The following is a 14385-nucleotide window of genomic DNA, read 5'->3' on the forward strand; positions in this document are numbered from 1 at the left end:
GGGAGGAATGCCAGGGAGCCTCCTGGTCTTACCCAGAAAATGGTGTTTTATCACATTCGACTCTGGTTTTCTGGCGGGAGCCCCTTCGACTCCCCGGAGCTAACTACCCACATAGGAAAAGTAGAGGGACTTACCCAGGAGACAGTCGCTGCTCACTCCTCAACCCGAAGTCGAGACAACTGGCTGCTACCGCTGACCCAAAGCGACACAGGTCAAACTAGACCCAGGAACGCTCATGAGCTATCGAGCAGCTAGGACCCAGTTCGACCACCAAAATCCCCACGCCCAAATGTTAGCCTAGGACATGTTACCAAAGACAGCAGCAAGAGCAGCGAACTTGCGAACGTCATGGGCATGGGGATAGACCGCAGGCTGGCTAGCCTTAACCACTGAACTGCGCCAAACGAGTATTCTCGGTCGGTGGGATATTGCACAAACCGAGAAAACGCTTTTCAATTTTTTCATACCTATTCTAAATGTGTGCACGGTTCGTTGTGTACGAAATGGACTCTTAGGACCTACAGTGAGAGGCAGCCATCTTGGAAAAAATTCCCAGAATGCCCGAGGGCTGCTGGCTGGGTTAGTACTGAGTGAGCAACCATGGTTGGCGTCCACGCCTCTGGCTCCCAAATACCTGTCCGAGCGGTGTTGAAAGATCGCACTCTGTCGGTGAAATTCAAACCTTATTATTGTTAGAACAACATAAGGGTCATAATATTGGTGAAGTTAGACACAATAAGGACCTAACACAAAGGTTGAATGCAAGTGATACAGCATCTATGAGGATGATACAGTGAGCGTATCCAGTTGTAGCTCTGAGCGCCACCCTTGCCCACCTATGCTATCTCCAATTTATATAGATGATACATAGATGAATCGTTTTCTGCGTTCAGTGATGACACATCTGATACAAATAGCATAGATGAACAGTGTTAGCTGCTTCCATGATGGTGTTTTCCATAGATATTTTCAAGAATAACTGAATCTCTTCTTGACTGATGGACACTCTTTGACGCTGGCTGATTCTCTTCCAGACTAACGGACATTCTTCGAGGCTGGCCGAATCTCTTCCTGCGTGGGACCATATAAAGCGATCTTTTCACGATTACCTTACAAATTGATCTTTTCCTATAATCTTTTCAAGACTACCTTATGCTTTACAAGCTTGGCTACATACCACCTACAGGTACTGAAGCCAAGGGTGCATGCGAGTGTGTTATTTGCAAGCGCAATGAACAAAGAAACAGGAAGCGAAAAGTTATCTGTACCTGGTGCAACGAGAGCGAAGTCGCGCTATGTACCATGGACTACTTCGTTGATTATTACTCACTTCCGAAGTACTGAGTGTGTAATACAGTGTGTTACTGTGTAAATAATGTGTGAAACTGTACATATCATAATTTTAGTGAATTTTTAACAAGTACTGTAATATTGCAACAATAAACATTTATTGTGGACACATTACTGACACATGTATCACAATTCCATGGAACATTATGAACGTTCCACTGTATACATATTGTAAAGGACACAAATATGCATCATATACGATAAAAAAACAAATAAAACCCCTGGACGTCACAGCACACCTTGTCTACATCCCCACAGCCAAAGTTGAATTTGGTTTTTATTTTTACATAGACATGTTCAGGGAAGGGAATTTATCATTTTACGAAGAAAAAAGAATTTTGGGGAACATTTGATTTCATGCGCACAGGGGGAATTTCACAATAAACTCGGCGCAGCACATTGGTTAATAACCCTGCGGACGACCTGGGAGACCCGCACCCGCGAACAGGGAAGAAGGGAAACCGGATCAACCCAAAGCGCTTTCCCGGACACAGAAGCTGTGGCGCACAGATAACAGCGAAGGGCCGCAACCGGACACAACACAAGGTGAACCCCTGGCCTGACAACCCAAGGACCCCTCCGGAAAGCAGCAGTCACATTCTTCACCAGAAAAAGGGGAGATGGCTGCAAACGAACAAACCTATGACCACGACCACAGGAGCAAAAAACCACTGCGCCTGAGAAGAGCATGAAGCTCTGCCACACGACCCCCAGAGGCCAATGCCAACAGAAAAAGAGCCTTAGCAAAGCAATCCTGAACCGAAGGAGCCACAACAAACCAAGGAAAAGAAAGACAGGAGAGCACTCTGTCCAAAGACCAGGACGGCACAGGCAGTGCATGAGCAGGCTGGAGGTGAAACAATGCACGAGACAGCCTGCGAAACGGTGCAGAAGGAACATCGATACCGAAAGCAAGCAGCAGCGGCTCCACCAGCGCGAAGGGCGGAACAAAATTAACCACCGAAGGGGAGAAACAAGGGGGCGTGGACAGAACCAAAGCTGAAGCAACCAAAACCCCCAAGTCTGGGTCGCTACACACAGCGGGGCAGCCTCGGGGCGTCCGGGGAAGCGACAACCCGAGCGAGTTGCAACAACCTACCCTGCAAAGCGTGAGCTGCCTGCACCCAAGGGAATTCGTCAGCAGACTGGGTGAATTGAGTCACGAACAAGCAACAAAGCTCGCAGGACTCAGGGTTGAATGTGTCACCGACACAACAGGCAGCATGACGGAGGCAAAAACAAGGAGAGTCACCCTGAGACAAAGGGACAGAGCAACCCTCAACTCGCACAAAGCGAGAGGGGATGCAAGGGTCTCCACTATCGAACCCGAGAGCCCCCAGGGGGGTTTCCCAGGGCCCCTGGGACTGGGTCTGCTAAGGGTTATCCCAGGCAGGGCACTGCTAACCGGCACCCCAAACTACCAAGCAAACTACTAAAGCTGAACCCACAGGACGTGTCCACCCGTGAGGACGAAGCAAGGGGTGCCACCGCACAAACGACCCTAATATAAGGGGGGGGAACACAAGGCAGACCCCCCTACCAGGCAAAAACAAAAATAAAAGAAAAACCACACAAGTGGACAACGTACCCAGAGGGAACAGAGCCGGCCGCTGTTAGGGGTGAAAACTAGCTACGCAGTACCCTGCGCTCCACCAGTGCTAAAACTACCACTTACCCCAAGGTAAACAAGGGAGGAAAACCCCCAAACACTCAGGGTGGTCAAACGCCAAGCAGCGAAAAGCCAACAGAGGTAGACCCAAGGTGACTTGTGGAAGGCAACCCCAAGCCCCAAGGGCGGTACTTACAGGGCACTCAGGGAAGGTGACCCCTAAGCACATGCAGCCCGAGTACCTGAGAATACTACTCCCAGCTCATACGACCACCGTAAGAGCAGCACTGAAAACAAGTCACAGCACTGAGACAAGACCGGAGCTGGAGCCACACGACCATGCACTATCCCATCAGCCGAGGAACTGAGGCAGGGATCACCGGCGCGGGGGTCTGGGGCTCCCCCTTCCCCCTCCCGAGGAGGGGGGAGCTGCACAGACGTGCGGCGCGGCTCGTAATTACCTAAGTGTAATTACCTAAGTGTAGTTACAGGACGAGAGCTACGCTCGTGGTGTCCCGTCTTCCCAGCACTCTGTCATATAACGCTTTGAAACTACTGACGGACTTGGCCTCCTTTGAAGTTCCAGGTCTCAGGAGTTCTTCCCTACCAATTTTATCAATTCTTGTTAATATTTTGCAAGTAGTGATCAGTGCCTCTTTTTCTTCTATCTTCTAGTTTTGACATATTTAATGCCTCTAACCTGTCTTCATAGCTCTTGTCCTTCAGTTCTGGGAGCCACTTAGTTGCACTTTTTCCACTTGGTCTTTGCACTTTTTCCAGTTTGTTGATGTACCTCTTTAAGATATGGGCACCATACAATTACTTCATATTCCAGCTTTGGTCTAACAAAAGTCGTAAACAAAAGGTGCAGAAGTTAGCAACGAGACTTGTCCCAGAGCTGCGAGGGATGAGGAATGAAGACAGAGTAAAGGAACTAAACCTGATGACAAATGTGTAACTGTGAATGTGTTTAATATAACTACTTGGCAATATGACTGAGATAGTAAGGTTGGAAGATCATGGAGGAGGGTGTGCAGTTCTCTGGTGGGCTAATATGAGAACTGCTTGGACAAAGTGGCTTGTGAATCTCGAGGCTTCACTGTCCCGTTTTGTATGGTTTACCTTGCTGTTGTCTATTTTGGCTTGCCCTCCTTTCTGGTGGCATCTTCTTAGTTAGGGATACAGCCTGGTGTGGATTATATTGGGAGGAGCTTGCCAGGTAGCAAGCACCAAAGAGAAAAAAAAGAGAAAAATTGGCTGAGTCAACATAAATATGTTGATTCAAATTGCTGTGCCCTGTCTCATGGGGCATCTTCCTGGATGCCACATCGCCTTCACCAAGAACATATTAAGTGCCTCTCAAAGGATTAATGATATCCACTATTTCCACAAATTTACTGAGGAGGAGCTTTATTGCAATCACAACAAATTAAATAATCACTAATAACTTTGAATAATTCTCAAGTATCCTGTTTGAAGAGTCGTCAAGATCACCAAAGATGGCAGTGTAGTGACACATGAGAGTGACATGTTACCTATCCAAAGGTGAGATGGGCATTCATTTTTTCCCAAGTTCATCAAAACTGTTGAAGACCCAAACATTTGCATAATTTACCTACAGTTGCCAACTTGTCTTAAATGACCAGAGATACTGTGCCCATACACCACAGAAATGCCAAAAACTCTCTTTAATGCAGTTCACATTGGAAGGGTTAAGATCAAACAAATGTTAACCATTCTAGTGCATATTTACCTGGCATCTCTTCCTGCTCTGCCTCACTACTCTGTTCAGCATATGGGTCAACTTGTCTCTTTAAACGTGCCCTCATCTCTTCTTTCCTCTCTTTCTCCTTCCGTGCTGTAAAAAATAGAAAGAAAATAAAGATACAGTATTTATATTTTTAATGCAACATTGTACGATCAAGTCCAATTCCATTAAGGAGGATTTCCTCCGATTCTAGACAATGTATATACAGTTTTTTATTATTATTACTTGTTACCACAGACGTGGCCACACATTTACAATGCTAACCAACTTATATACATTTTCTTCTGTCCTCCATGGACAGGGTTAGAGATCTGTTAAACATATAGTTCAGGGATTTATTGAACAATCAACCACAGAAGGTGATTGTAGTGTTTTTAAAATGCTAAGCTAACCTACATACGTAAATACATAGATACACAGATTTACGTCTTCCCTACATAAAGTATTTGATGTGTCTTTTACATAGTGTCATTAATGTGCTTTTACAAAGGTGAAATGTAATTCTGATCAACTTCCACATATACTTTATACACATATATACATATACATTCACATTGCAAACAGAGTGGTAGACAGTTAGAACAAGTTAGGTGAGAAGGTGGTGGAGGCCAAAACCGTCAGTAGTTTTAAAACGTTATATGACAAAGAGTGCTGGGAAGACAGGACACCACGAGCGTAGCTCTCATCCTGTAACTACACTTAGGTAATTACACTCACACACAGAGCACCACTTGGTTTTCGAAGCCCCTTGGGGACGAGACCCGTCTGTTATCGTGTAAGTTCGAAAACGAGAAGTGGAGGAAAACGGAGAGAAAATAAATAAATAAATAATCTAAGGGAAAAAAATGACAGGTTCATAGCATAAATGCAACAGTATTTTGTTTGCACTCATCAATAAGAGCAGTCCTGATCCACTTCTCCCTCAGGAGAGGCAGGACCAAAGAGCCAGAGCTCAACCCCGCAAGCACAACTAGGCGAGTACAACTATGTGAGTACACCCTCACTGCTGCTGCCCTCCCTCCCCCCAAAGTGGCTAGACTTAGTAGATTGCCAGCCAGAGAATCTCCATCTAATACAATAAAGCATTCATGAAACAAGTATTTTTATAACTTTTTATTATCCTAATATTACTAAACAAAATCTGTAACCAAAAATACGTATGATGATGTACATCCAGAATTTAAGAAACAAATCTGGCTAACAGGGTCGAGTGTGTTAGGCTTATCGAAGCCTCCCCCAACACACCTCCCTCCCATCATCCCATACACTCACTCTTCCTGTTTAAAGGTTACCTAGTTCAACTCAGCATCCATCCCTCCCTCCCTCCCTGCATGGCTGCCAGCCAGCCTGCCTCCCTCTCTGCCTGCCTGCCTGCCTCCCTCTCTGCCTGCTTGCCTGCCTGCCTGCCTCCCTCTCTGCCTGCCTGCCTGCCAGGCAGGCAGCCAGCCAGCCAGCCAGCCAGCCTGCCTTCCTCCCTCTCTGCCTGCTTGCCTGCCTGCCTGCCAGCCAGCCTGCCTGCCAGCCAGCCAGCCTTCCTCCCTCTCTGCCTGCCAGCCTGCCAGCCTGCCTGCCTGCCTGCCTGCCAGCCAGCCAGCCAGCCTTCCTCCCTCTCTGCCTGCCAGCCTGCCTGCCTGCCTGCCAGCCTGCCTGCCTGCCAGCCAGCCAGCCAGCCAGCCAGCCAGCCAGCCAGCCAGCCAGCCTTTCCCTCCCTCCCTCCCTAATTCTCCCCCCCCCCCTCCCTCACTACTTCCCTCCCTCCCCCTCCCTTACATTTTCCCTCCCTCTCTCACTGCCTCCCTCTCTCTCTCACTAATTCTCCCCCTCTCTCACATACTGCCTTACACCTAAGCTCTCCCATCCGTCCACCCACCAGTCAGCCATTACTGATGCAATACGTGCATTTGGAGCCAACATAGTGCACAGATGTTTCTTGATTGTACAGATATGTAAAACAAAGTCACAGAATGAACACTCGAGCCTCATGACAAATCAAAATAACAGGAACAATAGGCAGTGAATCTGTGAAGTCACAGGGTAGAAGGCACTCTAGAGTGGTGGCCCACAACACTGTCAGTGGGTAAACTGGACCATCTCCCAGCCACCCATCACCCCGGGGCCGGCGCGACGCTTGACAGACTCTTTCCTACCCGAACTTAGTTCGTGTAGCATGACTCCCTAACCCCAAACCCCAATCAGGAAACTGGAACATTCGGATAACTCAAATTCGAAAACCAAGTGGTGCTCTGTATAATATATATACAGTATATTATATATATATATATCCCATAAGTATAGAGAACTGGATCACCACTACAATTTTGTCCCCATTGCTTCCGAGACACTCGGCGCCTGAGGTAAAAGTGCTACCAGTTTTTTGAAAGAACTGGGTTCTAGGCTCATTGAAACAACAAGGGACCCTAGAGATGCCAGCTTTCTTTTCCAGCGCCTCAGCGTGGCGATACAGAGGGGAAATGCGCACTGCATCCAGGGTTCCTGCCCGCCATCTTAGGAGCTGGAGGAACTCGACAACCTATGATAACCATCTTTGTAACCTATATGTAACTCCTTTTTTGTAACAAAGTTCAAATAAAACAAATATATATGTGTGTGTGTGTATATATATATATATATATATATATATATATATATATATATATATATATATATACAGTATATATATATATATATATATATATATATATATATATATATATATGTATTAGTATATTTTGGTAGCAGTCTTTCCTGTAGACATATATTATTAAATATGACCGAAAAAGTAAGATTAATAATTCTAACACGAATTTTCTCAATCTTTCGTACATTTCTTTTCACTGTTGGAGGTAAATCAAAATCAATTCTCCAAAATTCATTTTTATTTCTAGTCTGACGCGACACGAGCGCGTTTCGTAAAACTTATTACATTTTCAAAGACTTTAGTTTACAAATACACAACTGAATAGAACTTACGCATCTCCGATTTTATATCTACATTTGAGAGAGGTGGATGGGGTGAGGTGACATTAATAGGGTATTAATTTCATCAACACAAGACAGAACAAGAGGTGGCATTAATAGGGTATTAATTTCATCAACACAAGACAGAACACGAAACAATGGGTATTGAATAGAAGTGATTGTAGAAAGCCTATTGGTCCATATTTCTTGATGCTTCTATATTGGAGCGGAGTCTTGAGGTGGGTAGAATATAGTTGTGCATTAATTGGCTGTTGACTTCTTGATGTGTAGTGCCTCGCAAACGTCAAGCCGCCTGCTATCGCTGTATCTATCGATGATTTCTGTGTTGTTTACTAGGATTTCTCTGGCGATGGTTTGGTTGTGGGAAGAGATTATATGTTCCTTAATGGAGCCCTGTTGCTTATGCATCGTTAAACGCCTAGAAAGAGATGTTGTTGTCTTGCCTATATACTGGGTTTTTTGGAGCTTACAGTCCCCAAGAGGGCATTTGAAGGCATAGACGATAGACGCCTATGAAGGCATAGACGTCTATGCCTTCAAATGCCCTCTTGGGGACTGTAAGCTCCAAAAAACCCAGTATATAGGCAAGACAACAATATCTCTTTCTAGGCGTTTAACGATGCATAAGCAACAGGGCTCCATTAAGGAACATATAATCTCTTCCCACAACCAAACCATCGCCAGAGAAATCCTAGTAAACAACACAGAAATCATCGATAGATACAGCGATAGCAGGCGGCTTGACGTTTGCGAGGCACTACACATCAAGAAGTCAACACCAGCAATCAACAGCCAATTAACACTTTCGCGCTATCTGGACGCGCCGGCGCGTTCGGTTTCGTCTAACGTAAACGCATAGTGGACATAAAGTTATGTCAACTTTTAAAATATTTGTATAAAATTCAATTTTTATCCGATTTACTTTGGGTTTGTTTCAAACTGCGCGCTATGAGGCTCTCTTTCTCACCACTAGGCTGCATGGTACAATAAGTTCATGAAAGGTGTGGATAACTTCGATCAAATGGTATTTTGTCCCAAACGGGTTGCAGGTGGGTGACTTTAGCCGTTTATACTGGTAATTCTTCCCCCATATCATGTATTAGATGCATATGTCTGTTTAGGGAATTTTATTCCGATCAATATACAACCAAAAATAACTGTGTGCAACAAGTATAATCTTGACAAACATAACAAAAGTAAAAATATTTCGTGTGTGTTTGACGCTCACTGATATGTTCCAGCGTTGTTTTATATTTGTCGCTATTCTAACTTACGCTTTGTTGATATTTTTTACCTATGGGCACATAGAACATTCTATTGTGAACACATTGACATAAAAATGAATGACGTACATAGAAAATTAATGTCATGAGAATGAAATAAGTATAAACTTTCAAAGCGCCGTGCGTTGTCCCGTCACCGATACCGGGTAACAATTTCACCACTTCCCACACTCTTGCAGGTCGGCTGCATCATTATTCTACGCTTATATTCATATCACCGTGTTGGGAATTTCATTGCGAGTCCATTGATACCAAAATTAACGCTGTAGAACAAGTGTGGAGGTGATTACAATCCCAAGAGTAAAAACATTTTGTTGCTGATGGGCGCTCACGGCGAGTCATCTACGTAGTTATTTATTTGGTGCTGGTATCCCTATATGTTTCGTGACTTATTTTACTAATGTTCTTCTAGAGAATTTTATTGCGAACACGTTGGTACCAAAATGAAATACGTAGCATGAGAACTAAGGTCAGAAGAGTAAAAAGAGTATACACATTTTTGTTTTTACGCTTAAGCGATAAAAACGCACATTCGGTTGGCTGAGTGACCTTTGCGGAGAGCGCGAAAGTGTTAATGCACAACTATATTCTACCCACCTCAAGACTCCGCTCCAATATAGAAGCATCAAGAAATATGGACCAATAGGCTTTCTACAATCACTTCTATTCAATACCCATTGTTTCGTGTTCTGTCTTGTGTTGATGAAATTAATACCCTATTAATGCCACCTCACCCCATCGACCTCTCTCAAATGTAGATATAAAATCGGAGATGCATAAGTTCTATTCAGTTGTGTATTTGTAAACTAAAGTCTTTGAAAATGTAATAAGTTTTACGAAACGCGCTCGTGTCGCGTCAGACTAGAAATAAAAATGAATTTTGGAGAATTGATTTTTGATTTACCTCCAACAGTGAAAAGAAATGTACGAAAGATTGAGAAAATTCGTGTTAGAATTATTAATCTTACTTTTTCGGTCATATATATATATATATTATTAAATATGACCGAAAAAGTAAGATTAATAATTCTAACACGAATTTTCTCAATCTTTCGTACATTACGCTTCACTGTTGGAGGTAAATCAAAAATCAATTCTCCAAAATTCATTTTTATTTCTAGTCTGACGCGACACGGGCGCGTTTCGTAAAACTTATTACATTTTCAAAGACTTTAGTTCACAAATACACAACTGAATAGAACTTACGTATCTCCGATTTTATATCTACATTTGAGTGAGGTGGAAGGGGTGATGTGGCATTAACACAAGACAGAACAAAATGTGGTATTAATAGGGTATTAATTTCATCAACACAAGACAGAACACGAAACAATGGATATTGAATAGAAGTGTTTGTAGAAAGCCTATTGGTCCATATTTCTTGATGCTTCTATATTGGAGCGGAGTCTTGAGGTGGGTAGAATATAGTTGTGCAATAATTGGCTGTTGATTGCTGGTGTTGACTTCTTGATGTGTAGTGCCTCGCAAACGTCAAGCCGCCTGCTATCGCTGTATCTATCGATGATTTCTGTGTTGTTTTCTAGTTTTTCTCTGGGAATAGTTTGGTTGTGGGAAGAGATTATATGTTCCTTAATGGAGCCCTGTTGCTTATGCATCGTTAAACGCCTAGAAAGAGATGTTGTTGTCTTGCCTATATACTGGGTTTTTTGGAGCTTACAGTCCCCAAGTGGGCATTTGAAGGCATAGACGACGTTAGTCTCTTTTAAGGCGTTCTGTTGAAGGAAAGTGAAAAGCCATGCAACCTCTGAAGAGACAACTAACACAACACCTATACCCCCTATTAGACTATTTTACAGGAACTTCTTTTCCACAGCTCATAAAACGGAGGAAAGGGTCCTGAAAGATATTGTTAATAGAAACGTTATCCCTACAGACAAAAATCAGAGGATACAACTGACGATTTACTATAAAAACAGAAAAACGGCCAGCCTACTCATGAGAAACTCTCCAGACACAAAACAGAACGCCTTAAAAGAGACTAACGTCGTCTATGCCTTCAAATGCCCACTTGGGGACTGTAAGCTCCAAAAAACCCAGTATATAGGCTAGACAACAACATCTCTTTCTAGGCGTTTAACGATGCATAAGCAACAGGGCTCCATTAAGGAACATATAATCTCTTCCCACAACCAAACCATTGCCAGAGAAATCCTAGTAAACAACACAGAAATTATTGATAGATACAGCGATAGCAGGCGGCTTGACGTTTGCGAGGCACTACACATCAAGAAGTCAACACCAGCAATCAACAGCCAATTATTGCACAACTATATTCTACCCACCTCAAGACTCCGCTCCAATATAGAAGCATCAAGAAATATGGACCAATAGGCTTTCTACAAACACTTCTATTCAATATCCATTGTTTCGTGTTCTGTCTTGTGTTGATGAAATTAATACCCTATTAATACTCTTGTTCTGTCTTGTGTTGATGAAATTAATACCCTATTAAAACCACATTTTGTTCTGTCTTGTGTTAATGCCACATCACCCCTTCCACCTCACTCAAATGTAGATATAAAATCGGAGATACGTAAGTTCTATTCAGTTGTGTATTTGTGAACTAAAGTCTTTGAAAATGTAATAAGTTTTATGAAACGCGCCCGTGTCGCGTCAGACTAGAAATAAAAATGAATTTTGGAGAATTGATTTTTTATTTACCTCCAACAGTGAAGCGTAATGTACGAAAGATTGAGAAAATTCGTGTTAGAATTATTAATCTTACTTTTTCGGTCATATTTAATAATATATGTCTACAGGAAAGACTGCTACCAAAATATACTAATATATATATATATATATATATATATATATATATATATATATATATATATGCGAACAAGCCTGAATGGTCCCCAGGACATATGCAACTGAAAACTCACACCCCAGAAGTGACTCGAACCCATACTCCCAGAAGCAACGCATCTGGTATGTACAAGACGCCTTAATCCACTTGACCATCACGACCGGACATAATGAGGTGATAGCCGAGGCTATTTGAACCACCCCACCGCCGGCACTCGGATAGTTATCTTGGGCATAGCATTTTACCAAATCACCTCATTCTTTGGGGCAACACGTGAGGAACACAAATGCGAACAAGCCTGAATGGTCCCCAGGACATATGCAACTGAAAACTCACACCCCAGAAGTGACTCGAACCCATACTCCCAGAAGCAACGCATCTGGTATGTACAAGACGCCTTAATCCACTTGACCATCACGACCGGACATAATGAGGTGATAGCCGAGGCTATTTGAACCACCCCACCGCCGGCACTCGGATAGTTATCTTGGGCATAGCATTTTTACCAAATATGTATATATATATATATATATATATATATATATATATATACATACACACACACAATGGTACCTCGCATAGCGATCGCCCCAAAAGGCGAACATTTTGGGTAACGAACGGCCGATCGGCGACAAATCGTCCCGTATGGCGAACGCTCGTTTAAGTAATGTCAACACCACATGGTGGAGTTGCGCTGCTTCTTGCACAATCTCGGACGCCTCCAACAATGCACATAAATTATGTTGTTCTTGTTTAAAGATGCTAACGATGCTGGGATATAAAGGGGTGACTGCTGAGATGTTGCAAAGCATTGACGTTTTTGTAGGAAAAAAGAAATGAAATATCTGAAATACTGTACAACAAATGCCAAAAAGATTCGTTCGGTGTTCGGCAGGTAGGCTGCTCCATTACAACAATCTTTTTTTTGTTTCAAATGTGTTCCATTTGTTTTGTATTTGTCATTTACATCTCAATAATGGAACAGCCTACCTTACATACACTGAACAAACCTTTATGACATTTTCCTTTCTTCAAATGTGTTCAATATATATTTTTCATTTGTCTTATAGCAAAAGGTTCGTTCAGTGGTCGGCAGGTAGGCTGCTCCATGTTTCTTACATAAAAAAACGTAAATTAAAAAATAAATTAAGAATTTTGAAAACCAGAACAATTGTCAAAAACGTTTGTTCGGTGGTCTACAGATAGGCTGCTCCATGTTTCTTAAATAAAAAATAAAAAACGAATAATAAAAAAACAGTTGAAACAATTTGAAAAATGGACAAATGCCATAAAGGTTCGTTCAATGTTTGTCGGGTAGGCTGCTCCATTATAGAGATGTAAATGACAAATACAAAACAAATGGAACACATTTGAAACAAAGAAAAATTGTCATAATGGAGCAGCCTACCCGACAATCATTGAACGAACCTTTTGCTATAACAAATATGAAAAACAAGGGCTGCTGGCTGGGTTAGTACTGCGTGAGCAACCATTTGTGGCACACGTGCCTCTGGCTCCGAAACACCTGTCCAACACGGTGTTGAAAGATTGCGCTTAGTCGGTGAAATTCAGACCTTATTGTTAGAAGAACATAAGGGTCATAATACAGTATTGGTGAAGCAAGGCGCAATAAGGACTTAACACAACGGTCGGATGCAAGTGATACAACACCTATGAGGATGATACAGTGAGCGTATCCAGTTGTAGCTCTGAGGCCCACCCTTGCCATCTCCAATTTATATAGATGATACATAGATGAATCGTTTTCTGTGTTCAGTGATGATGCATCTGATACAATTAGCATAAATGAACAGTGTTAGCTGCTTCCATGGTGGTGTCTTCCATAGATATTTTCAAGAATACTTGAACTACAAAGACCTGCGTTCTTTTGTAGGGTCTGATGGTGTAGTGGGTTAAAGCGTACTAGTTATGGCAGCTACTGGAAGGTAGTTGTGCTTTCTGGGTTCGAGTCCCACTGGTGGGTGTTGTCCAAAGATTGTTAATCTTCACTTGTGGTTTATGCAAGTATAGGCTTATAGCATGGACACGAGTTCTCTCACATTGACAGTGGCTTGATGAAAAACGCAGACTAACCTCACACTTGTCTAGTGCCCTCGGGAAGTGGAGATATTTGAGATGTATATATATCTCGAAGTCTCTACTTCTTTTGTAGGGTCTGATGGTGTAGTGGGTTAAAGCGTACTAGTTATGGCAGCTACTGGAAGGTAGTTGTGCTTTCTGGGTTCGAGTCCCACTGGTGGGTGTTGTCCAAAGATTGTTAATCTTCACTTGTGGTTTATGCAAGTATAGGCTTATAGCATGGACACGAGTTCTCTCACATTGACAGTGGCTTGATGAAAAACGCAGACTAACCTCACACTTGTCTAGTGCCCTCGGGAAGTGGAGATATTTGAGATGTATATATATCTCGAAGTCTCTACTTCTTTTGTAGGGTCTGATGGTGTAGTGGGTTAAAGCGTACTAGTTATGGCAGCTACTGGAAGGTAGTTGTGCTTTCTGGGTTCGAGTCCCACTGGTGGGTGTTGTCCAAAGATTGTTAATCTTCACT

General features: G+C 42.9%; 1 protein-coding gene across 1 annotated transcript in view; it reads right to left on the reverse strand.

Moving 5' to 3' along the window:
- The window catches only part of Usp16-45 (ubiquitin specific protease 16/45), a 214554-nt gene that overhangs the window by 174448 nt on the left and 25721 nt on the right, over positions 1–14385 (reverse strand). Inside the window, 1 exon segment of the mRNA XM_069326551.1 lies at positions 4713–4817. Within this exon segment, the coding sequence (XP_069182652.1) occupies positions 4713–4817 (105 nt within the window).

Source organism: Procambarus clarkii, chromosome 18, assembly GCF_040958095.1.
Source record: "Procambarus clarkii isolate CNS0578487 chromosome 18, FALCON_Pclarkii_2.0, whole genome shotgun sequence".
In the NCBI taxonomy this organism is placed as follows: domain Eukaryota; kingdom Metazoa; phylum Arthropoda; class Malacostraca; order Decapoda; family Cambaridae; genus Procambarus; species Procambarus clarkii.